The sequence below is a fragment of the Anolis sagrei genome, chromosome 2 (genome assembly GCF_037176765.1).
Source record: "Anolis sagrei isolate rAnoSag1 chromosome 2, rAnoSag1.mat, whole genome shotgun sequence".
Taxonomy (NCBI): domain Eukaryota; kingdom Metazoa; phylum Chordata; class Lepidosauria; order Squamata; family Dactyloidae; genus Anolis; species Anolis sagrei.
This window is the reverse complement of record NC_090022.1, coordinates 130,058,111-130,084,860: the sequence shown is the minus strand read 5'-3', so window position 1 is coordinate 130,084,860 and position 26,750 is coordinate 130,058,111. Positions and strand designations below refer to the sequence as shown.

Here is a 26,750-nt window from a genome sequence, read left to right as displayed (position 1 = left end):
TGTATTTGCTTTGTTTTAAATTGATCAGTTGTTGGCTTTTAGTCGCTTTGAGTCCTCTCAAGGAGAAAGGCATAAATAAATAAAAGAAATAAACTATAAGTGAATACAAAAACCAAGAAATGGAAGGAAACTGTTAATATTAAAGGGATCTGTGATAGAAGGGGTCAGCCATAGTCACCTTGTATTGGCTGCTCTCCTGACACACAACATTCATACTTCTTTGAACCACTTAAAAGAGAATAGACTTTTACTCCACATTCAGCCACTTTGAGTCTCCTTGTGGACAGAAAAGGCAGGGTATAAATAAACATAATAATAATAATAATAATAATAATAATAATAATAATAATAGAATAATAATTCACATTCTTATCGTAGATCCAAATGAGGTCCTTTTTGTCCATGTGGCTGTCTCCAAGAGGTGAAATACATACATTCACATGCATAAAAGAAAGAAAGAAATGAAATTGCTACAAATGAGAGGAACTTTCTTGAAAAAACTCACATCAAGGTGGGTTTGCACAGGGGACAAGTGTGGCTACTGAAGATGGACTCATCCTGATATGTATGCTGCATGTGGCTCTACAAACGCAAGGTCTAAGTGGATCCAGAAAATATGGTGCAAATAAGAGGATTGTTCAGGTGTAAACAGGCCCAAAGAGTACTGCTCTTTTACCTCACTTTTTACTACTTTTGTCACTTTAAATCTTCTGCCCCTGTGTAATAATTTCAACACCAATGAAGATAAACACAGGCTTAAAGAAAAATATTTATTGGAATTACTACATACATACGCACACACATAACTCTCTTTAAACTGGTGGTGAAAATGCATTTCAAGCTTCAGTGTATTTCAAAGAGGCAAAGAATGTTCTTGCCCTTCCTAAATTTCCAGTTAACCGGCATTTTTCTTCTTTATATATCTGTCTCAAAGGATAAAAGCTTTATATTTTGGATAAGAGCATCTCTTTCAAGCAGTTTCTACTTCTCTCCCACTCAATAAAGCCACAGGAAGCAGCTTCATTCTTGTGTGATAATGTTTTGCTCTGGAAATACAAGTCCCATGTCTGCAGAAATGCCAGCTCTGGTAGCTGTATTTGCAGCAGGCTTTTGGCTGGGCTCCACTGTTAGTGAATTGATGGTGTGGAGAGAGAAAATAGTGTTTGCCATGAAAATCACAACTGTCTCTAAATCCAGGAAGTATTTTCTGCTTGTTGCCCTTAGTTTGGTCCTCAATTATTACAGGCAATGGAGGTGGCCTCGGATTATAATTGAGGATGGTGTGATTTTAATAGTGTCTGATGTTTTACCATCCTTGTGGGAGGCTTCTCTCATGTCCCCTGCTGTTGGTCAGCAGTTTAACCCCCTGTGCCACTGGGGGCGCCAAATAGAGTAAATAAATAGAGTAAATAAACAACTCCCAAAGATAGCATAACCTGGAATCTGATATAGCAGCTGTCAACCTGGCTTCCATACCTGCTTGAGACCAAGGTTTCCCCTCTGTCTGGCAACTCCAGTAAAGCAAGATCCACCACAACAAAGCAGCAGATATTGTGCTTGTTTGTGAAAATTATGTTGGAAAAAAAAACCTAGCAAACACTGAAAATGTGTAAGGCATTTGACAAATATGCCATGAAATTCAGTAGCATTCAAGTAAAACTAAAATTGTTCAATACTCAGCTGAAATGAAGATTAAAGAAGATGCCTGGAGACTTTGGCTTCCTTTTACAATGTTCCAGGAAGTAATTCACTTCTGAAAGACACTTTTAGATGAATGATCCAAACAGTTTTAAGGCTGTGCACAAGACAACACCCTGCACATTTTACTACTTGTTTCTGTTCATTCTTCATTACCGTCCAGTGAAATGAATGAGCTTTCCTTCTTTGGCTCAAGACCATGTGATGACAAATTGCTCTCCCATCAGCAGGGAAAGTGGGATGTTAAGGATCTGAGGAAACAACAAAGGGAAGGTTGTGACCTTTGTTCAAAACAACTTTCTCAAAATCAAAGTGAAGGGAAAGGGGTCATGCCATTTCCCCTGGAACTCATGGAGCACAAATGATTTCACAATGTAGAGGAGGGGGATGCTTGAGACACTGAATGCACAAATTGTTCCCTGTTTAGGATGCATATCACCAACTGTTCCATTAGTTGCCCCATATCTAAATGGGGCTGCTGTCAACCATTGCGCAGGCTCAGAAATTCATTTAATCCAGGGGTGGAAAAAGTGTGGCTCTTCAGATGTTGTTGGACTGCAACTCTCAGTATCCTCCAAAATTTGCTGTGCTAGCTAGTGGTGTTGGGAGTTGTAGTAGGGTGCACATAACTGAGACTTTCATCTGAGCTCTGCATTAATCATGAACAGAAATATTTTATTTATTTATTTATTTATTTATTTAGGGTGCTTCTACCCCACCCTTCTCAACCCCCTAGGGGGGACTCAGGGCGGCTTACAAAAGGCACACTTCGATGCCCAACAATTCACAAAATACATTCCAATGCAAGGAGGCACCATACCTCCTAACAGACTTTTGATTTTTGAGTGACAATATCATGGATGCTGTTCACAGCAACAGCCATATATATTTGGGAAGTGTCCTATTTTAAACAATATGGCCAGCTATACTAAGGACAGAATAAACATTTAGCACCCAAGCATTTTTATAACAATCAGAATATCTATACAACCCCTATCTTAGCACATCACAGCCTTGGGAATGTGTTGTTGAAGGCTTTCATGGCTGGAATCACTGGGCTGCTGTGAGGTTTCCGGGCTGTATGGCCATGTTCTGGAACATGGCCACACAGCCTGGAAAACTCACAGCAACCTAGCCTTGGGAATATTTCATAAAGTTATTTTCTGAGTTAGGGGTTGCACTAATTGTTTTTAAATTGTGTTAGATTTTAGCCTGTTCTTGTAAGCCGCTCCGAGCCCCAGGGGAGTGGCGGCATATGTTTGAATAATAAATAAATAAATAAATAAATAAAGCAACTGGTGATGATGCAAGAGGACAGGAGGTGGGCTGTAAAGTTCTGCCTAAAGTGGTCCTTCCTTTCCAAATCTATATTGCAACACCGCATTTTTATTAGCACATCATGTCTTATGAACTCATATGGTTCATATCCACAGAACTTGGCATAGGCAAACCACTTGTGAACAGAGAGGCAGTGTTACCGAGATATACCTACCTTGGTGTCTGTGCGGTAGGAAAAGTCTGAGATGGGAGTACCATTTGCCAGGACAGTATGCGGAGGGCTGAGTACACCAAAAACCAACACTTCTTTCAATAGTAGTCCATCCACCTGGCTGTTGAGTCGCATGATCTCATTCACAAGCATACCCTAACATAGGAAAGGGTGGAAGCAGTTTGAGTGATTAGAGAGACCCCCACACAATAGGGTTGCTATATCAAATGAAAGCCCCGAGGCTAACTATCAAACATGGGTGAGGATAGTATAAGATCCACCTCTAGCGCTCTTCTTTTCATGCAATCTGAAAGTGGAAGTGAAAGCCCTCCAGCTGCCTGCACCCATGTCAGAACTAGCACCACCACCCTCCTACCAGAATGAGACAAAGAGGGTGGGAGGACAGGATAAAAATTTCTGTCAAGATAACAACAACAACAACAATAACAACAACAACTTTATTCTTGTACCCCGTCTCCATCTCCCCAAAGGGACTCGGGGTGGCTAACATGGGGCCAGATCAAAATATCTAAAAGAGGTAAGAAGAGAGAAAACAGTTTAGAGCTCCTATCTGTGCTATACAGCATCTTAGGGCCAGTTACAACATCCCTTGAGCTTATTCTATAAGAACAATCACTGGTTGGAAGTTGCATAGAAAATAATGACATTTGTGCGAATTGTGTGTGTTCTATAGCATAATTCTGCACAATCCTTGGGGATATATCATTGCATGACCTCTTGCGAAAGACATCTAATCTAAATCTAAGAAGGATTTAGGGAAAGCAAAAACCCTTAAGACAATTTCTTGCTGTCTGTTGTCTGATTTTAATTCTCAACATCTCAGCCAGAATAGGCTGGTAATTGGAAATGACATATTGTGGCAACCAGGTTAACCAGGAGAGGCTGCTGGAAGACATCTCCAGCTGAAAATGCTCCTGCATGTTCTCTATGGATGTCAGTCTGATTTACTTTTTTGTCACCTAATGGGCAGGACCAGCAATAGGTGGGAAAAGAGGTCAGAGGTCATAATAATCATCTGGTAACACAGCTGGTCTAGTCTTTGAGAGGGAGGAGAAATGGAGTGACTGACTAGGTTCAACCAGTTGCCTTCTCATCGAGCCATTATAACTAAAAGGATGTGATGTCAGCAAGAGCTACTATAGCTCTTCCATTGCTTGCTTGTTTTCCCCATAAGCGGCACTCAGGGAGCATACCACTCCACCGCTGCGCCAGCTCCACTGGCTGCCAATTTGCTACCGGGCACAATTCAACGTGCTGGCTTTAGCCTTTAAAGTCCTAAACTGTTCTGGGCCGACCGACCTGTCCGAACGCGTCTCCTCCTATGAACCAGTTAGGACATTAAGATTGTCTGGGGAGGCCCTGCTCTCGATCCCGCTGGCTTCACAAGCATGGTTGGCGGGGACGAGAGACAGGGCCTTCTCAGTGGTGGCCCCTCGGCTGTGGAACGCCCTTCCTGCAGATATTAGATCGACCCCCTCCTTGCTGGCATTCCGGAGGAAAGTAAAGACCTGGCTGTTTGAACAGGCATTCGACTAAACAGTGTGATTGATTGACTGATTATCGGAACACGGAATAATGGATAATGAGTTTGGATTCTGATTTCATTGATGAGACCTGATGGATTTGTTATATTGATGTACTGATATATTGATGCTGATGTTTAATGATTTGTGATGCTATTGCTTTTAAATGCCTAATGATTTTGTATTATGTATACCTAAACTGTTGTAAACCGCTCTGAGTCGCCTAAAGGCTGAGAAGAGCGGTATACAAATAAAGTAAATAAATAAATAAATAAATAATTCAGCTGTGGAAAAGGTGGGAAAGTGAATGAATGAATGAATGAATGAAACTTTATTTATAGCCTGAAGGGCCTCAAGGCGGTTCACAACAAAATGAACCGCCAATATTGTTGGCAAACATTCAATGCCAACAATCATATATAAACAAATCAGAAACAACTCAATAAATTATAAAACAACTTAGGTAAACCATATGTAAGAAGTGGGGCTGGAATGCCTGGCGGGTAAACAATTTTCACATTCCATAAAGCAATGGTCATTGCTTTCAAAAGGTTTAAGGGTGCCTTAGGCACTTCTAGCATGTCTTGCCTTGTTCCCTCCTAGTCCCTGCTATAGGACATTACTGTTATTTGGATGCTGCTTCGGAAAATTATTGCACTGGGATGCGAGGGGGTGATAATTTTCCCCCTCCTGCATCTAGAATATAGTACCTATAGTATAAAGTTTTTAAACATGAAATCACCCTACTTTGTTCATGAATGTGGGCATGTGGTCCACCCAGTAATCTGTTTTCTAATTTGAAAGTCAGAGTTATACAGTGGCTACAGTGTTGACCTGGAGCTTGGAAGTGCTAGGTTCAGTTCCTCACATACTAATGATATTTAATGGGAGAACCTGAGGAAGCTGATCTTTCTTCTCTCTCAGTGTTGCCAATCCTTGTGCTAAGGAAGTCCCCTTACAATTTATCCATGTGAGCAAGGCTGCCCAATAGTGTTTGAAGAACTAAGCAGTATTTTCTAAGATCAGACCTAATTTCCCTTTTGCTAGCTTTGTTGTATATTTTTGATATTTTTTTTCCAATTTACAGCAACGTTAAGGCAAACTTATCACAGCATTTTATTGGAAAGATTTATTCAGAGGCGGTTTGACCTAGACTTCATCTGAGGCTGAAAGTGTGACTTGCCTACACCTAATACGTTTCCACAGCACAGTAGGGATTTGAGCCCTTGTCTCCTGGAGTCCTAGCCCAACACTCAGATCAATGCACTACACTGGCTGCCTTGGCTGCCCTACTTTGTCCCAAAAATTCATGGAAATAAGTTCCAGTGGTTCTCAACCTTTGGGCCTCCAGGCGTTTTGGACTTCAACTCCCAGAAATCCCAGCCATCTCACCAGATGTTGCGAATTGTGGGAGTTGAAGTCCAAAACACCCAAATGCCCAAAGGTTGAGAACCACTGTGGAATAGATCAAGAACTAATGTTAGCTGGAGATCAAATCTATTTCTTCTAAAAACTCACATTTCTTGCCAGGAAGAGGATTTGTGTGTAATCGCCCTTTTCAAAGGTAAATAGTCCTTCACCATCATCCCAGAACAGGTCACCTCGGGCTACCCCTTCCGTTGTCAAAGCCACCACCAAGATCATCCCATTTTTGCGAGACTCTGTAGTTGTGAATGCCGGTTTCTGGGAATGCAGGCAACGAAAAAACAAAACGAGAAAACGACATCAAAGTTATCCTTTCTCTGTGACAAGTCTTCTCCTGCTCCCACTGCCCCCATTACCACAAATAAAGCAGCAGCCCATGCTGCCCAAAGTATCTTGCAGCAGAACCTATCATATTCTGCCTCAATTCCCCTAGTGAAGGTTAGGGGCGGGTTCAAAAATCATATTATAACTTGAAAAAGAGCATGCTTGTTATTACAGGAAGCAGTGAGTGGAACTAGTGGCAGTGACTCACCTGCAAAGGGAGGATGTGACCTGCACGGACATGAACATTGATGGTGTCAAGAGAAGCTGATAAGAGAATCCACTGTCCCTTGCTGTGTATGATAAACCCCTAAAGAACCAGACATACAGATGGCACAATAAAGACCAACTGGAAGTTCAGCAAATGATGCCTAAATATGTTGGATATGGGACAAAGGAAGAGGGCACACAAAACAGTTAAAACCTCTGATGTTTGTTACTGCTGGTTGTTGTTTACATGTCTTTCTCTCCTCTTAATATTCCATTTTTCAGTCATGCAGAAAAGGGTGCACACACGTTGCCTTCTGAGCTCATAGTCCTACGAAGCCTGTCTTTTCTAGAGCTCATCCATTTTTTAACACTGAGAATGATCCTTACATCTGCATTATTTAAAAGTTGTGTCCCAACAATGAATTTAGGGTAATCTTTGGACAACTTCAGATTTTTCTTTTCATGTATGCAGGGTTGCATCCAAGTAGTTTCCACTTTAAAATGATTACCCTGCTTTGAATACTTTTACTATGTAATCTGTGTTTGGTCTCTTAATATTTTAGTGCATGAACCAAAGTGAAAGCAGAAGCTGGGGACTGAATCTCTCTATTTTCTCAACTTGCTTTTTACCCGTCCACTCTACGGTGAATTTTTATCAGGAGGCTTACACCTTCATTTTCTTTAAGGGAATTCAAATCATAGCAGGTTTGATATCTTGCCAGATGGCAAGAGAAATAGCCCAATAAACACCATAGATGAAATTGGTAATCATAAGAAAAGTAGAGCAGACTGAAAGAAAATATTGCATCCAGAGCTAAAAGGATCAGGTTCATTTCACTTCCATTGAAGGATCATGACTATCCAACCAGCCAGGACAAAGCAATACTCACTGTCAGAGGGTTGTACCATGTGCCCAAAGGGAAATAGCCACTGACTTCAGTCTTTCCTGCCTCTAACACAGGTGTAATGAGAAGTCCTGATCCCCACATGAACTGCCGATCAACATTCCATGTATTTGGATCTTCTGGGAACCTGTAGAAAGGATGTTTTCCCCAAAACAAAGAAAAACACACAATTTTTACAGTGATTAAAACTTACATTTTTCAGCCAGTATTTCATTCAACCTACAGAGTTTCTTTTTCCAGCTAATCTTCTTGCTGGCCTTCAGACTTGAGTGTGACACTTTGTGTGTGTGTGTGACTTGAGAAACTGAAAGTCACTTCTGATGTGAGAGAATTGGCCATCTGCAAAAACGTTGCCCAGGGGATGCCCACATAATGTTATACCATCTTTGTGGGAGGCTTCTCTCATGTCCCTGTATGGGAAGTTGGAGCTGACAGAGGGAGCTCATCCGTGCTCTCCCCGGATTCAAACCTCCAACCTGTTGGTCTTCAGTCCTGCCAGCACAAGGATTTAGCTCATTGTGCTACTGGGGGCTCTTGTGTGACACTGCTCTGCAGTGACAACAGAAAAAAATCAGAACACCTTATTCAGCCTGTCAAATCTTTCTTCCAATCTTTATCTCAAAACACCTGGTCCTCCAGGTGGTTTGAACTTCAGCTCCCAATATTCCTGACAGTTGGCCTTCCTGGTTGGAACTACTGGGAGTTGGAGTCCCAAACACCTGGAGGATCAAAGGTTGGGAACCACTGTTCTATAATACAGCTTGGAAAAGTTAGTTCTTGGATTACAGCTTCAGCCAGTGAGGCCAGTGGCGTTATAGACCTACCCCGCAAATACTTTTCAAGCTTCCCAGCTACACAATATGCTATATAGTAATTCAAGACCTTGGGAAACCTTTGCTGGCAGAAGCCAGATATCAAAGGAGACCCACTGCCGCAGACCTTCCACGGCCAGCAAAGCAGTCAATCACTCACTCCAAATAGAGGGGCCGGGCCACAGTCTCCCCTGCAGAGTGAGCTTTGTGGAAGAGGGTGTAGAGGTAAGGTAGGAATGAGTAGCGCAGGAAGAGGGCTTTTCTCATAGCCTGCTGGGCCTTTTGGCTGAAGACATACGGTTCCTGAGGCTGAAAAGCAGAAAGGGAGATGAAAGAATGAGTGGTCCTATGTAAGATGAGATAATTCATCACTTAGATCTGCCAAGCCAAGTTTCTTGCTCCCTGCCTTCACTCTTAGGTGCCAATTATTATGTCTGATTACACCAAGGTCTTCCTTACCTGTATGCAATACTGTGACACTCATTAACATGTATGGAACGGACAACGCTTGGCAGAAACATTGTCTGGGGCCTCATTCCATGCTAGAGCAGAGGCAAAGCACACGAGGCTGCGGACTTGTGCCACCTACATATTAAAAAAAACTACACTAGCAGAAAGGGCATCAACTCTCACTGATGTAGGAGGTCAGGAACTATCAGTGGGCTCTACTGTAAGAAACCCTTTCCCTACCACTTGACTTTTGATTTTACAGAGTCACAGCTAAACAGAATGCCATAAAAGAAAGGGAACAACACAACAACACCCAAGAAGGAATTACTCCCTATGCAGTTATATAGCTACTGTGGAATCTATGCTGCTGCCCACCCCCCTTTGGGAAAAGGTTGTAGATTCTGGGAATATAAAGAATGCAAGTGAGAAGAGACATGACAATTCATACATGGAATTATTTATGGTGTGGAAAAGCCCTCTTCCTTCATAATACTAGTATTCAATCATCAGGGCAAGTAAAAGAAAGCACTGCTTTGCATAGTGCATAGTTACACTTTGGAATTCACTGTGTCAAGATATGGTGATGAATGCCTACCAAGGACAGCCTGAAATATGGTTTACATAAATCCAGTCAAATGTTTCGCTGATCTCTTAAGAAGTTCCTTGACAAGCTGAATTTGTACTTTCTATCTGGAATTACTGAGACAGATAAAAATCCATTCAAAATGTCCACCCCTCCCTTATCCTAGACTGAGCTAGGTTCTTTGCTTAGGGAATTACACAATTCCTGTCTGAACTTTCTAAATCAAGTTATCACATTCTTCTCCAATACCCCATTTACACTATGCATTTCTAAAATACAAAGATTGATCCCCTGCCCTCATGCTTACCATATTTCTGCGGTCATTGTGGTTTCGCATAAAAGGGTAGAAGGCACCAAGTTGGGTCCAGCGCACACAAAGCTCCTCTGAGGTGCTCCCCACAAAACCACACACATCCGCACCAACCAATGGCACACCGTAAAGATTAAAAAGCAGCATCGCTGTGGTCCAAGAAAGGAAGGTACATGGAATTGATTAGGAAAGGCACAGCCAGGGACAGTGGAAATTATGAAAGAGAGATTGCTGCTGAATAATAATCTATCAATCTATCAATCTATCAATCTATCAATCTATCAATCTATCAATCTATCAATCTATCTATCTATCTATCATAACTTTTTTTCTACCCTGCCTCCATTTCCCTGAAAGGACTCGGGGCAGCTTACATAGGGATGAGCCCGAACAACATGGCTAAAATATAGCACATTAAAATATATAAACAGCAACATAAAACAGAATAAAACAACATTATAACAAAATATAAAAGTAAATTTCAAACCAATAACCAGTGAGCTCTGTGATAATGGTGAAGACTCTAGTAGATATATCAAAGAGCTTTTTTTTCCATATCAGGAGCGATTTGAGAAACTGCAAATTGCTTCTGGTGTGAGAGAATTGGCCGTCTGCAAGGACATTGCCCAGAGGATGGACAGATATGTTTTATCATTCTTGTGGGAGGCTTTTCTCATGTCCCCACATGAAAAGCTGGAGCTGACAGACGGGAGCTCAGCCCACTCCCACTCACCTTTTGGTCAACAGTCCTGCTGGCACAAAGGTTTAACCCATTGCGCTATCTGTCTATCTATCTATCTGTCTATCTATATCAAAGAGCTCAATGTAATATAGGTAAAAGTAGACGCTGGGAATGATCACAGGTTATCCAAACATTTGTACCTGGGATGGTGTAGTATAAGTGTTCCCAGGTACTCAAGACATCCCCTGTCCAATGGCCAGCATATCGACCATGGCTGGCAAAAGTGGAACGTGAGATCACAAATGGACGCTTCCCTCGCACTTTCACCAATGCACTGAGAACAGAAATGAGAGAAGGCAGCAGGGAGATTTTTTATATTTCCTTTTATCCCACTGCAAATGGGACTCAAAGCGGCATACAAAAGACCCCATCAACCCACTCACCCAACAAATAAATCCACACATTGCATAAAACACAAGTTACATACATATAAATAAGCATCCAAATAATCACATATATCATTATCATTAAAATCCCTACATTTCAGGCCACTGAGGTTATCCTAACAAGTTAAAACATTAAAGAAATCAGAAATCTATGTTTGTGAACATGGAGACTGGGTCTTTAAGGCTCCTGAATACACACAACTAGACTCACAGTATCAAGAATGAACAAGTGCTAGGAGAACCCAGGAAATGCTATGTGATGCTACTGTGCGACAGATCAGCTAGAAATCAGCCTGGTCCCAACTTGCCAGCCAAGCCAACCCTCCATCCTAAAAACAAGACTGCCTCCCCACAAATGAGACAACCATTTTGAAGCATTACTCCTCCAAGTTTGTACCCCAGACACTCTCCATTTTGAAGGCAGGGTTCTTAATGGCGAACCACCTAGCCTATTTTCCTCCATTTAATACTCACTCATGGGAAGCTATGGCTTCTGTCAGTCCATACAGACTGTGAAGGTTGTAGTGAGAAGACAGGTGTTGTTTACTGGAAGCACAAAGAGTTCGTGACTTCAAGGATCCACCCAATACACCTGTAAGTAAGGAAGACGTTACATGTGAGTCAAAAGGGAAATTATTTATTCATGTATGTATTCAGTCATTCATATGCTACCTTTCACCCAGAGTGAAGTGTTGTTTGTATTTCCAAAAAGGACTTATTGAGTTCTACTAATTACTTTTATTTTTCCAACTCCAACAAACACTTACTAGCCACATCTCATTTTTGTTGGCTGCTCTTTTCTTTTACCTGGCACATAAGGTGGGGACTCAAGCTTGTTGTTGGGACAGCCTTCCACAGAACCTTCCACAAAATTTGATGGTTCGTTCATATCCTAAGAAGAGAAGAAGACAAAGAAGGTATTTTGTGAACTTCAATCAGTGTCCTAGCAGAATACAAGAGAATTTCGAGAAACATATGTACAGTAGTGTTCCCTCCTCTAAAGAAATTCAAAAGAGTAAAATGGCTTGGGACTCGGAGAAGAAGACACTCACAATCCACATGCCATCAAAAGGTACTCGATCATGGAAATCCTTGACCATATCATGCCACCACTGATGTGTCTCTGGATTTGTGAAGTCAGGGAAGGCAGTGGGTCCAGGCCAAACCTGGAGGATCAAAAAATCAGAGCTGTCAGAAACCCTTGTGTACCCTGGCAGAAGTTGATCACAGAGTTATGCTGGAAGGACTTGGGATTCTTAGAGACAATATGTTAATCAAACCTGAGAATTAATCAAATCTGCAAAAGTTAAACCCACAAATATGGAGAGCTGACTGTCAGGGCTGTATTAAAACCTTTAGAGGCCCTTAGCACTTTAAAGATTTGGTACCCCACAAATATGTCTGATTCAAAATATAAACAATATTTAAAAGGTAAAGATTTTCCCCTGACATTAAGTCTAGTTGCGTCTGACTCTGGGTGTGGTGATCATCTCCATTTCTAAGCCGAAGAGCCGGCATTGTCCATAGACACCTCCAAGGTCACGTGGCCAGCATGACTGCATTAAGCGCCATTACCTTCCCACCACACATTAAAATGTTATTTCTTGAAATGTAACAAAGCTTAATTTCTGTGGTGTCCCCTTTCAATTGATACCTTAAACATGTGCTTACTTTGCTTAATGGTTAATCCAGTCCGTCCAACTCTATTGTAATATTATCCCAATTCTGTGCCCTAGTTAATAGCCTCGCTGCTGCATTTTAGGCTTCCAGGCACTATTCAATCCCATACAAAGCACACTGCAGCAGTCAAGATGTAATGTACTAAGGCATAGATGTTTCCAAATTAAACCAGTTTGGGAACTATTTAACTGAACAGAACACTGAGAATGTAACAACACAAATGCATTTTTTGCCACTGCAGCCAGCTGGGAATCCAGAGGTAGCATAGGATCTTGTAGCATTCCTATACTACAAATCTGATCTTTAGCAGAAACAGGAGTCTGAAAAACTTAGCAACTACTGAACAGATCACCTGCTTAGCAAGACAGCATTCCCACAGAAGACCGCCACTGCTACTGCTTCACTTCCCCACCCATGATCCTAATCTGTACCATCTCTAGAAAACTGGCAGGCAGATCTAGCTAAGCCTCATTCTGCCTTCTTGCCACGGCCAGGTCTTATGATAACTTGTCTGCCTCTCTTTGTTACATTAACCTAAAACTCAGATTAAGACCATTACTTTAAAATCCTATCTGGAATTGCAATGTTTAAATGGCTACGGAGATTCAGGCCCCAGGCGCACCTTCCCAATCAGAGGCTGTCCGGTTGCATTTAAGATGAAGACTCCACGTTTCAAGCCTTCATCGAAAGGTTTGTAAGTGCCAGCGGGGCTAGAACTGCTGATGCCAGCATCCTAAAAAAGGAAAAACAGAGGGAGGGAGACACATAATGACATAATAGATTTGACATGGTCAGGAAAACAGTAAGTCTTGAGTTACTATTTCTCATTCTGTTCTCAACTTAGATAGATTCTGATTGCCCTTGAACAATTGACTTTCACTCCTATGTTGCTCAATGTGATGGGCTGAACTGAAGAAAAATGGAGTTTGGGTGAGGAGAACAAAGATTGCTAACTCAGATATTTATTTCTTTATTATATTTAATTATACCCTGCTTTATTTCTCACAAAGGAGACTTAGGGCCTTTCCACACAGCCATAGAACTCATAATATCAAGACAAAAATCCCACAATGCTTTGAACTGGGTTATGGAGTCCACACTGCCATATATTCCAGTTCAAAGCAGAAAATGTGGGATTTTATTCAGCTGTGTGGAAGGGGCCTCAAAGAAAGCTTAACCTTAGCCTACAATTAAAAATATACAAATATGCAAACATTAAAACAGAATTAAATAATTTGTAGTTAAAAACCATTAAAAATATTCAAAGTTAAAATAGATGAATTGTTTTAACCAAATATCGATGCTCCAAGAAAGAATGTCTTCAACTGATCCCAGTTTGTATCTTCCTGGCAAAGACAGCAGAGACTGGGCTGCGCTAATTGGTAAGAGGGGCTCCAAGGAAAATCCTAAGACTTAATAACTTATTGCTCATTATGATAGTAAAGAAATCACACCCTCGGGGCTGAATCTGTTATACTAATGAAACAAAATAATTCAATAAATGGCTACTATGGGATGTTAACAGAACACACATGTGTGAAGAAATGTGATGGTTATGATGCAGTAAAACAACCTGTTAACCACTATAACAGATTGTATAGATACTTGACTTTTTTTGGTTTCTATGCCTTCTTTGTGGACTACCCCTAGGCACTTCTTTTACTGTAGCAAAATAATAATAATAATAATAATAATAATAATAACAATACTTTATTTATATTCCGCTCTATCTTCCCAGAGGGACTCAGGGTGGATTCCAAACATAAAAGGCAAACATTCAGTGCCTGAATACAACAATACATCCATAGTAACAAATTTTATACAACATATTAATACGAATTATAACTTAACAAACTAAAATTGAACAAAAAGCACAGCCTGTTATAGCACAAAACATCAAACATCAAATGGAAACAGTAATTTCCCATTTCTTTGGGGCAAATTGATTAATCATTGCTCAAGATATCTATTGAGCTGGTGGGGTGAGCAGGGCATGGATACGGATGGCAACTATTAATCAGAGGTATAATGGTAATATTACCAACTACTATTCCTCCTCCTCGTAAGCCAGTGAGCAAAGGTGTGCCTTCAGCTGTTTTTTAAAGGTGTAGAGGGAGGGGGCCATCTTTAACTCCTTAGGAAGGGAGTTCCAGAGGTGTGGGGCAGCCACGGAGAAGACCCATTATCTTGTTCCCACCAGCCGTGCTTGGGACAGGGGTGGAACTGAGAGGAGGACCTCCTCCAATGACCGCAGTGTCTGAGTTGGTCTGTAGAGGGAGATGTGGGTTGTCAAGTATTATTTATTTATTTAAAACATTTATATTCCGCCCTTCTCACCCCACAGGGGACTCAGGGCAGAGCACAACATATATATGGCAAACATTCAATGCCAGGACATAAAACCATAAATATATACAAATATTAAAATCACTTATATCCACTTTAAAATAAGTTGCTTAAAAACCATCTCAGGACACCATTCGATTATTGTCTCACAGTAGTCTGGACCTAAGCTGTTTAGGGCTTTAAAGGTAAGAACCAACACTTTGTATTTAGCTCGGAAACAGACTGGCAGCCAGTGGAGCTGTCGCAACATGGGAGTGGTTCTCTCCCTGAACGGCGCTCCAGTTAGTAACCTGGCTGCCAATCTCTGGACCATTTGAAACTTCTGAACTATCTTCAAAGGCAGCCCCACGTAGAGAGCATTGCAATAGTCCAAACGGGATGTGACTAAGGCACAAAGCATGTGTTTATTTGGCTGAAGTCCACAGGGTTGTGAAAGACAAAAGTTTTGAAAATGTGGGGGCAGTATGGATTAATACTGGGGAACACTCATTGCTGTCAAGAAGACTGTCAAAATCAATACGTAAGCCACTCCGAGGGGTTTTGTGGCTGAAAAGAGGAGCATAAATGCTCTAAATAAACTAAATAAATACTTTGCAAGCAGAGGTCACTATGTTCCATCTATGTGTACTAAGTTTTTCCCCATTCACTTACCACAATCATGACATACCTCCGTCCCTCGCGATGGAATTCATTCACCATTTCTGGCATATCCCCAAAAGCATCCTTGTTGAAGGTAAAATCTCTCCCGGCATCTGCATAATCCAGATCATTCCATTGCACATCCTGGGAAGCTCAGAAATAGCATCATTAGAAAGCATGCAGGCAATTCTCTTATTTGCAGGCTTGATGGCTGATTTCCCGAGACACCCAGCTCTAGCTCTCCTACTACAAAAGCAAATCAGCTGAGAAATACTTCACAAAATCCTGGGCAGAGCACAAGGGAAGCCACATACCAGGGGGAACTGTGCAGCTGTCATGTTCTTCACCACCTCCCGGGTAATGGCTGTGGAAGCATAGCCCCAGCGGCAGAGGTGGAACCCCAGGGCCCAGTACGAGGGCATAAATGGATACCCTGTGGAAAGAAGAAGGGGCAGGGGGAGATTCAGTCTTATTGAAAAGTATGCAAAGTAAAAAATGTTTCATCATCATGGTGCATTCTCTCATAAAGAAGCATTCCAGTGCCTACCAATGACCTCCATATACTGGCGCACCACACTCTTTGGGTCTGGACCCAGGAACACATAGAAGTCCAGGATGCCCCCAGTTGCTCTCCATGTCAGGGCGGGACTGGGCTGCAGTATCACATCTGCAAAGCAAACAAAGACATTGAAATTGTGCTAAAAGAATGCTCCAGCTAAATGTACATCAATTTCACATTTATACTCCACCTGCCTTAACACACTTTTGGTAAAGATTTCCAGACTTATCATCTCTCTGCAGAATTATATACAGACATTATGATATTTTGCAAGAAGTGCACACATTACTACACTGAGTTTTTAAGCTGCCCGCAGAGAAAGACTAACTTGAATTAATTTTAATAAAATTACACTATGTGACAAAATTTGAAAATATTCCTGTTCCTGATTAGAAAGTGTTATTTCCTGTTTAATTGTGCAGTACTTGCTTTGAAAGTACTTATTCTACTCCAGAAACTTTGTTTTTATGGCTGCCACAAACTATGTTGAATTGGTTGAGACTCTATGAGACATTCATTGAAAAAATATAGCAAAATGTGGGGCAGGATAATATTTAATTAACTTTGTCCATGTTTTTATGACAGAACCAATTAGGAAATGACATTTATTACCCAGGAACAAAATCGTGTTATATAGTGTTATGTGCAGATATAAACACACACTGTATATTCCTAGAACAGAGTTCAGCTCTTTTGGGGAAGAAAGCTTAAATTTATTTGGCTGCAAATTGTGTTTTTCTGGACCTAAAAGCCATAATCTAGTGCTTTAGCAGCCAGTGCAACCATGGAATTGGTGCAGGAATGGGGAACTGCCACCTTCACAGCTGCATTGGACCCACTAATGCGATGGCAAAACCTCCACTCTTGCATCTCTCAAAGCCCTTTCCTTAAGGACAGGGAAACCAACTGCTTGGCAGTCAAGGAAAGCCATCCCAATAGCAACCTAGTTTCTGAAAATACCGGAAGCTTCATGAGGTAGTGCCTCAGAGCTGAGTAGCATGGTATGGGGGAACATTGTGGCCATTCCTCACATTGCCCTGTGCATATTTCAACAGTGATATATGTATATTTGAGTACACTATTTATTTATTTATTTATTTATTTATTTGCATTATCTGTATACCCCCCCCTTATCAACCCAAAGGGGACTCAGGGTGGTTCATAGTGTGGAGTATTCAACCTATTGAACACTCCACTGATTATCATCATGATACTCTATCACACTGAAGATGGTTTTGCATATCTAGGGCCCATCCTAATGAAATACTTACCCATAGCATTGCTGTTTAGCAAAAAGACTCCATGGGCCAAGCCATCCTCTTCCAGCACTAGATAGAAAGGATGCGAACCATACAAATTGGCTGAAGGCTGGAAAATAAAAATAACGCACGATCTAAAACCCTATAAATCTAAACCAGGCTTTCTCAATGGTTTCACAATCACACCAGATTTAGTCAATCAGGAATATATTTTATTTTTTAAGTCTTATAAGGTAGGGTATCAGAGTGGAAAGTGTAGACGAATGCAACATAAAATATATCGTTACAGATTTAGAGGCATAAAAATTCCTTAGTTAACAAAAACTCCACAATTATAGCCTTCCAAAAAGGTAAAATATTGAAGTAAAACTCAAAAACGTATTAATAATTGTAAAACACATTTACATTCCTAGACAATATAATTTTGATGGTAATTGAGCACATCACAACTTCAATGCTAGACTAAGCTGAATACTGTTCCTCTTTCCATTCCAATGTCTCCTTTTCAGTAATTGCTTGGGAAAATAATCAAGTGCCATAATAAGTCAATGAATGTTGTTAGGACAAATTGGGAGGTATTAGGATCTAAGTTCCTGGTCAGGAGAGCTAACTTAAGCAAAAGGCTTGGTTTGCCCTCCTATAATGTCTTCCCTCCGATTTCCTACATAGGAAGCATATGTGTTATGCCCCTATGTTATGTTTAGACCAGTGGTTCCCAGCCTTAGGTCTTTCTGGTGCTTTGGACTTCAGGTCCCACAATTCTTAACAGCTGATATGACAGCTGGGATTTCAGGGCGTTGAAGTCCCAAACATCTGGAAGACCAAAGGTTGGGACCCACTGGTCTAGACTGATGCAGAGAACTGATCATACTAGTTTTAGCCAAAGATTTTTGAAATGTTATACATATATACTCATTAACAAAATGCTTCTATCCAGATTTATTTATTTATTTACTGTATTTATATATTGCCTTTCTCACCCCTGGTAGGACTCAAGGCGGTTTACAACATACTAATGGCAAATTTTCAATCCCAACACACAGTACGCAAAGAAATCATAATAACTATGAACTTAAAATCAATTAAAACCACTAAACATAAGACATACATAAAATGTAAACATTCAGACAAGCATAAAATTATCCTAGTATAAACATTAAATCCCATGATCCAGAAATCGTATACCATAGCCATTACGAGTTGTCATTGCACGTGTTCCTTAACTATTCTTTGTACTGCATTATGTATTTGCCAAAGGCTTGATCCCACAATAATGTTTTTGTTCTCTTTCTAAAGGCCAGGAGGGAGGACGCTGATCTAATATCGCTGGGGAGGGAGTTCCAGAGCCAAGGAGCCACCCCTGAAAAAGCCCTGTCTCTCGTCCCCACCAGCTGCGCTTGTGACAGAGGCAGGACTGAGACCAGGGCCTCCCCAGATGATCTTAACCTCCGTGATGGTTCATAGAGGGAGATACGTTTGGATAGGTAAGCTGGGCCAAAACCGTTTAGGGCTTTATAGGCTAAAGCCAGCACTTTGAATTGTGCTTGGCACATATGGATAGGATCGTGCTGTGAGGTACTCTTTTGTTAGGTATGCAAGTTGATAAGGGTATAGCAGCGGTCACCTTTGGGATCTGGACATGATACTGTACCTCACCGGTATCATAGGTTTCTATTTATCAGATGAAAAGGTGAATTTATCATCAGATGGTGACTTCACAGATCATTCTGAAGTACATCCAACTGCTTTTTGGAAAATGGAAATCTCCATAACCCTTTGGAGGTTTTATGATCTTTGGAAATGCATGACCTTGTTAGAAGTCATAACCTTTTGAAAAAATGATGCCATAACCTCTTGGTAAAAGCATAATTTGTTAGTCATAACCTTTTTGGGGAAATGGCATTCACCAGCATTCATGAAAGGCAATTAGGCTTCTCAGCTGTTAAACTGATGTAGCTAGATTTGCCTTTGAACTGTTAGGGATAAAGATATGCCAACGCACAAAAACACACATATATTCAGCAGAGTTTCAGAAGTGTTCCTTTTAGCTGACCAAAAAAATCTACTCTCCCTTAAAATATATTTGCCTTTAAATCATGCTCTCAAGAGATTTAAAATAAGCAGACCACTTTAAAAGGAACATCGTTGGTTTACTAAGAAACTTCATGTGTTCAGCATACAGGTACTTTGTCTATCAATCCAGTTACAAATAGATTTGAAGTAGTTTCTCTGTGTAGGTAACACGGAGCATTCTTCTGAGAATCAATAGTCCATATTCCAAAGCATCTCTCTGTTCTGAGAGTCTAATAGAGTCTCTGTCTAGTCTGAATGTCCAATGATGTTTCTAAGCATACTGTTCCTACTGAAGTCTAAAGTAAAACACTATTCCTGCATTGAAATCTTAAGGCATACGGTTCTACAATGGAGTCTGAGTCCTGATCAAGCCCAGTTCTGATCACATGGTCTGCAGCCCCTCCCACAACAAAGGGTCAAAGTGAAATTACAAACCAATATACAGATATACAATACAGTAAGCATTATGATGATGATGATTATTATAAGCATTAAGAGGGGCCGACCAAGGGCAAGATGGATGGATGGCATCCTTGAAATGACTGGACTGACCTTGAAGGAGCTGGGGGTGGTGACGGCCGACAGGGAGCTCTGGCGTGGGCTGGTCCATGAGGTCACGAAGAGTCGGAGACGACTGAACGAATGAACAACAACAAGCATTATGAATTATATACATAACAAACAAGTAGTGGAGGCTTGAAGAAAGTCACTATTTTCAACACTGCTCAAATGTATAGCTTATTGCCTCTCTCCATGACTTACCATTGGTGATATGTCTCGATTCCACATGGTAACTTTGGTCCAGTTGACACTAAGGGTGAGTGAAGTCAAATGCTCACCCAGTCCAGAGATGAAACGGGAAGGCAAGGAGGTTGAGATCTGCAGGAACTGGTCTGCATAAAATAGGGGGGCCACTGAGGTATTGAGCCTGTTGGGGAGAAAATGGAGCATTCCAGCTAACAGTTCACACTGAATTCTCCATTAGCATCCCTCGACTTACCCCACTCCAGAACCTTGTACACATTATACTTTACCAATTTTTTTTGTACGATTGACTGGGTCATGTAATTTTTCTGCAGATCAGCTGCCCATTAGAAGCAATTACTTTTCTAAATGTTGCTTATAAATAGCCAAAGAAAGGGAAAGAGACAGCAATTCTGAACTGAAAATTTCCAAGTCAGATGTCTAGTTCTCATTATTATATCCCAATAATGTAATTACAGTAGCCTGAATGTTGGCAAGCACAGTCAAGCTCTTGCTTACCGGAATAGAGCAAGGCCAATAGATTTTTAGTCCAAGGCAACTAAACCTGCATATAGAATGGCACTCACAGTTTCTGAACTACAGGTCAAAGCCAATGGAGGCCTCTTCTCAATATGATAAATTTAGTGCAGGGAGAGAGTTTTTCTAATAATGTTGACTTCTTCAATACAGGCAGTCCCAAAGTTACAAACAAGACAGGTTATGTAAGTTTGTTCGTAACTTGAATTTGTATGTAAGTCAGAACAGGCACATTATTTAAATGTAACTCCAGCCAAGCTAAGCTGTGGATAGCATAGGAAAGGATTAATATCTCTGTGGTGTTTGTTTTGCTGTCTGTGTTCAGAAGATGTCACCTCACTTTCTATCCCTGTGATAATTGAATTTTTAAAAAATTGAGTTGTGGTTTTCACATAGTTCACGTAATGGTTTTCCTCCCCCCTTCCAAAATTAGTCAGCTGCTGTTGCTAGCTGTTAGTGTTACGTTGTTTTACGCTGTTTTATTGCTTTGTTTTTAATTGTATTCTGCCTTGGGCTAACCCATGTAAGCCGCCCCGAGTCCTTTTGGGGAGATGGAGGCGGGGTAGAAAAATAAAGTTCTTCTTCTTCTTCTTGGTGTGGAACAAGGATTGGCAATAAAGCTCCAATGGAGACATCTTTCCCCCACTCATAATAACTCTTTCAGGAGCGAATTTCCCTTCCAAGGGATAGATTTCTCTCACTTCCTGTTGTCTCGCCCCCATTCTTAACTATGAGTAGTTTGTAAGTCAGATATTTTAATTTGGGGACTGCCTGTATTGGGTTTGCTGTGGCAGATGGAAGTAGTAGACCAACATCACCTGGAGGCCCATATGTTCTTGCTTGTGATTTAATGAGTATATATGAGATTTAACTTAGGGCCCTTCCACACAGCCATATAGCTGATAATATCAAGACAGGTAATTCCACAATATATGCTTTGAACTGAGTTTATCTCAGTCCACACTGTCAAATATTCCAGTTCAAATCAGAAAATGTGGGATTTTATTCAGCTGTCTGGAAGGGGCCTTAGAGGAATAGAATGATGTGAAACACATTTGAAGACATGAGAATACAATCAGAGAGTTGCTTTTCCTTTAGTTCCCTGGCAGGCACATGAGAAGATGCCAAATGTAGGAAGCTGGTATATGTTCTATAAAACAACCTGACTACTAACTACAGACACAAGACTCAACAGGCATTCCAACATTTCTCTTTCCAGTATTCCTTTCACACAGATTTTCAACTTTTATTAATTAATTTCCAAGAGGCAAATAGTTATGAGGCAATGCATTTGGATACAGAAAGCTTGGGTGTACTTACAGTACACGTCCATTGGACGTACGAATAACAACAAGGCCAAAGGAATCATCTGAGAACTGCACTGAGTACCATGTGGAGGACGCCTTGTTGCTTGATTGGGGAGTTTCTAAAGGTACCTCATAACGTTTGTTAGCTGGATCCTTAAGCTGTAGCGAGAGAGACATACAAACAGCATGACAGGCCTGAGCGAAGCCACATAAAGAAGACTTTTATTGTGTAGTAATAGAGATGATGCAGAACAAAGCATTCTAGTCAGGCTATTGCTGTCATTGTCATCATCATCAATATCCCACCTTTTCCCCAAAGATCAGACTAAAGGTGGTTACTAGGCTACTACAGAATAGGAGGAAATAATAATGAAATTACTTGGGAGAAGAAGACAAAGAGGAACATCTATGAGGTTTAGGTTCATCTCTAACCTAGGATCCAAACAGTCTGGGCCACAAACACTGAGGTTATTACATACCTGGCTCATTAGCAAAATCCAAATATTATATCTGTGACCAAGGCTCTATTAAACAAGTGCAAAACGAAGTTGAGATTATAATTCTATACATACATACCCGAGCAGACTGTGGCCAAGAAGGCTAACTTCAGCAAATAAGCATTAGGTATACTTAGCATATCTACATAATGTGTTCTGGGGTTTTTACTGTTCACATCATTTGTCTCGGGTTGTGGGGAAGGCAAGTAGCTTTACAGGTGGATGTAGTCCTGCCGCAATCACTAGGTTGTTTTAATTCCCTCTTAGGTTTCTGGGTCACTTTAAGAACAAGCTGTCCCAATATTATAGCAAAATTTAGTATTACAGTGCATTTCTTATATTAGTTTTGTCTAGCTTAGAGGTAGAAATGAGAAGACTATCCAGATGCTCTTGGACTTCATCTCCCAGAAGCCCCAGGAGCCCATGTGGTGCAATGGGTTAAACCCTTGTGCTGGCAGGTCAGCGGTCCAAATCTGGAAAGAGTGGGTTGAGCTCCCTCTGTCAGCTCCAGCTCCTCATGTGGGGACATGAGAGAAGCCTCTCACAAGGACGGGAAAGCATCAAACACCAGGTGTCCCCTGGGCAACGTCCTTGCAGACGACCCATTCTTTCACACCAGAAGCGACTTGCAATTTCTCAAGTTGCTCCTGACACACGCCCAAAAAATATCCCAGAAGCTGCAGACAGCAAAACTAATTGTAAGGAATGATGGGAGTAGTTGTCCAAAACACCTGGGAAGATAAATGTTTCCTATTTCTTTAAGGGAATCTCCTTTGTAACATGAAGGAGAAACTGTCTCAAAGAGCCTGCTTTCTAGAAGACTTTGTCCATACTCACTGTGAAGTGAAGCCTACTTTCTGTCTCAAAGAGCACATCCAACTCCAAGTTCATTATATCTTCTGGCATGAAAGTGGGCCTGTCCCGGGTCAACTGGGCAGTATAACCAGTTTTGGTTTCAGTCAGGTTCACCATCTTGTAACTGGGATAGCTGGGAGGGAAAAAACACCATGGCTGCCAAACAGCATTGCCCTTGGGCCAAGCGGGGATGTAGCAGCAGCCTCGAGATTCACATTCTTCTTGAGAGAGCAGTTTTTCTGGGGCACAGTCAAAGCGGCTGTCTGGAGGGATGTCACACTGAGTGGGTTGAAAGCTGGAGCTTCTAAGTGGATCTAGCTGCTCAGCAAGTTTCTCATGTTGTTCCTCTGCTTTTCCACCTCTGTCCTTCACCCAGCCTCTCTTCTCTGCCTCTTGAGGTGCTCCGTGGATTACTGAGACGCTGAGCAAAGTGATGCTGATAAAAACCCACAGGATTGCACACAGGTCCCTGTGCTCGGGCTTCTCAATCAGTGGCATCGCAGAGAAAAATGGGGCAGCTGGGTATGATCTCCTCTGAAGGCATAGGATTGGCCACTGCGTCTAGCTGCAAGGGAAAACCTAATAAGTGGAGACTTATACAGTCAGGTTTGACTCTTTTGATTTAAAATGTGTTGTCGAAGGCTTTCATGGCCACAATCACTGGGTTACTGTGAGTTTTCTGGGGTGCATGGCCATGCTCCTGACATTTCGCCCATATCTATGGCAGGAACCCAATTTTTAAAAAAAGCACAATTAAAGCCCAGGCAGAGCATGCAAAAAGAATATGTGAACCCTACCTCCTCCAAGGTGAACTGAACCACCTAAACTGGGCTCTACAGGCCAATCAATGGATAATCCACTACAGACATCAGAAGAGCTGCAAGGCCAAGAAAAGAGTAAAGACAAAGATCCACCCAGAGGAAAAGTGTTCTTACCACACATCAAGGGAAGCACTGACCACATAGGGAAGTTGATGAGGAAACACAACCTACAAACTATCTACAGACCTACTAAGAAAATCCAACAAATGCTACGTTCAGCAAAGGACAAGAGGGATCCTCTCACCTCTGCAGGAGTCTATCATGTACCATGCAGCTGTGGACAAGTCTACATAGGGACCACCAAACGCAGCATTGCCCAAACACGAATCAAGGAACATGAAAGGCACGGCAGACTACTTCAACCAGAGAAGTCAGCCATAGCAGAGCACCTGATGAATCAGCCTGGACACAGCATTTTATTTAAGAATACAGAAATGCTGGACCACTCTCACAACCACCATGCCTGACTACACAGAGAAGCCATTGAAATACACAAGCATGTGGACAATTTCAACAGAAAGGAGGAAACCATGAAAATGAACAAAATCTGGCTACCAGTATTTAAAAAAACTCTAAAATCAGGACAGTAAATAAAGAGAAACACACACACAAAAAAAAACCAGGGGAATTCCAGACATGACTCAATCAGGGCCAGCTAACACATCCCAACAAAGGATTCCCCAGGCAGCAATCAGCCAGGCTTTGAAGCTTCAAGTTCATTAAGTGCTAATCAAGGTGGCCATTTGCAACATTCACACTTGCCTCAAACAGACAAGTGTCTCCCGTCCTGGACATAATTCCAGAGATATATAAACCTCACTTGCCTAGTTTCCAAACGACCTAACAACCTCTGAGGATGCCTCCCATAGATGTGGGCAGAAAGTCAGGAGATAATGCTTCTGGAACATGGCCATACAGACCGGAAAACCCACAGCAACCTATTGATTTAAAATGTTTTCCCTTGGAATCTCTAAGTCTCTAACCTACTGTCAGCTTCCAGGGGAAGTGGACCATTGTGTCATGGTGAAAGACTTAGAGACTTATTATATATTTATTTACCTTATTTATATCCTTCCTTTCTCTACCCCAAAGGGGACCCAAGGCAGCTTACAATCGCACCTCTACGGTGTTTCAAAACATACATCAGTTAAAACCATAAGTTAGAAATTAAAACATAATAAGCATAATAAAAATACATTTCAATGAATCACATCATCCAGACTTAAAGACCTAGAGAGATGTTCTCTCGGTAACAGAGTAGTAATTTTTTTCTTGGCCTTTTTTTCACTTTAATGGGGCACCCTATGCCCCTACCCTCAACAAATGTGGAGGACGGACTGTAGAAGAAATGCTTGGAAGAGGAGGAACACAAAGTGTTCACAGTGACACAGCCAAGATTTCTGACACTTTGAGTATTTAGCAATAATAGCAAGAAAGTTACAGTCCTTGCCATTATTCTGCTGCAATAATGGGCATTTGGACATAACCAGGAGTGGAGTTTTCTATAGACAGATTATACATGTTGTTCTTGTATTCAGAACAGCGTCCAGGGCTCAGAAATCCCTTATGAACCATTGAGGACTTTAAGATCATCTGGAGAGTCCCTGCTCTCGGTCCCGCCATCGTCACAAGCACGGCTGGCGGGGACAAAAGACAGGGCCTTCTCAGCGGTGGCCCCTCAGCTATGGAACGCCCTTCCTAGGGAGATCAGATCGGCTTCTTCACTTCTAGTATTTCGGAAAAAACTCAAGACATGGCTATTCGAGCAAGCATTTGCAAATACTGAGTAACGGACATAAGAAACCGAACAACTACACGATGGAACTGGGACAATGTTTTAACGAGTATTTATTGAATTATGTTTTATTGTCACTGTTATGATTTCATTGATGTTAACATTTTTATATTGTATTTGTGTTTTTGTGGCATTGAATTTTGCCTTGTAAACCACCTCGAGTCGCCGAAAGGCTGAGAGGGGCGATATACAAATATAGTAAGTAAGTAAATAAATAAATAAATCTCTTAGTGTGCATCTACCCTGTAGAATTAATGCAGTTTGACACCGCTTTAACTGCTGTGACAGAAAGGGAGTTACAATTTTGCAGGTTTTTTTAGCCACCTCTGCTTAAAGAATGCTGGTGGTTTACCAAAGATCAAATCCTAGGATTCCATAGCATTAAAGCGGTGTCGAACTGCATTCATTCTACAGTGTAGAGCAGATGCACCCTTCATATAATTGGTAGGACTTTTTTTTGTGGGGTTGATCTAACCCCACAAATAATTTCCAGCAGCTGTCTCGTGAGAAAGCAATAGAAAAGGGACAGGAAAATCTTTGAAGCTTCGTCACTGCAAATAATAATAATAATAATAATAATAATAATAATAATAATAATAATAATAATAAACAAAAATTTATGCACTCACCTTTTCAGTTCAAAAGCTCCCGCTGTCAATCAGAGGCTCTGGGGCCAGAGTGAAGTTTGCGGTGGGAATTCCAACACAGTCACGTGACCCTGTGATCACGTGGCTTTCCCCGCCCTCTTCCAGGGTTGAGGCTT

At 41.3% G+C, this 26,750-nt stretch overlaps 1 protein-coding gene across 2 annotated transcripts; it reads right to left on the bottom strand.

Annotated features, from left to right (window-relative positions):
- Positions 1-756: 756 nt before the first annotated feature.
- On the bottom strand, positions 757-26,719 carry GAA (alpha glucosidase). 2 transcript variants are annotated; one of them, XM_060764324.2, is made up of 20 exons: positions 26,617-26,719; positions 23,354-23,950; positions 22,033-22,178; positions 20,194-20,359; positions 17,371-17,467; positions 16,088-16,207; positions 15,855-15,973; positions 15,553-15,684; positions 13,178-13,288; positions 11,928-12,041; positions 11,683-11,767; positions 11,350-11,467; positions 10,630-10,763; positions 9,745-9,896; positions 8,565-8,713; positions 7,578-7,719; positions 6,689-6,787; positions 6,250-6,414; positions 3,191-3,343; positions 757-1,949 (listed from the first exon to the last, which is right to left on the bottom strand). In XM_060764324.2, exons 2-20 carry the CDS (start codon positions 23,867-23,869, stop codon positions 1,890-1,892), a joined length of 2,778 nt encoding a protein of 925 aa, XP_060620307.2. In that variant the 5' UTR covers positions 23,870-23,950; positions 26,617-26,719; the 3' UTR covers positions 757-1,889. The 2 variants fall into 2 exon arrangements, with proteins under 2 accessions (XP_060620307.2, XP_067319951.1); XM_067463850.1 differs by having other exon boundaries at positions 23,354-23,936.
- Positions 26,720-26,750: the final 31 nt, after the last annotated feature.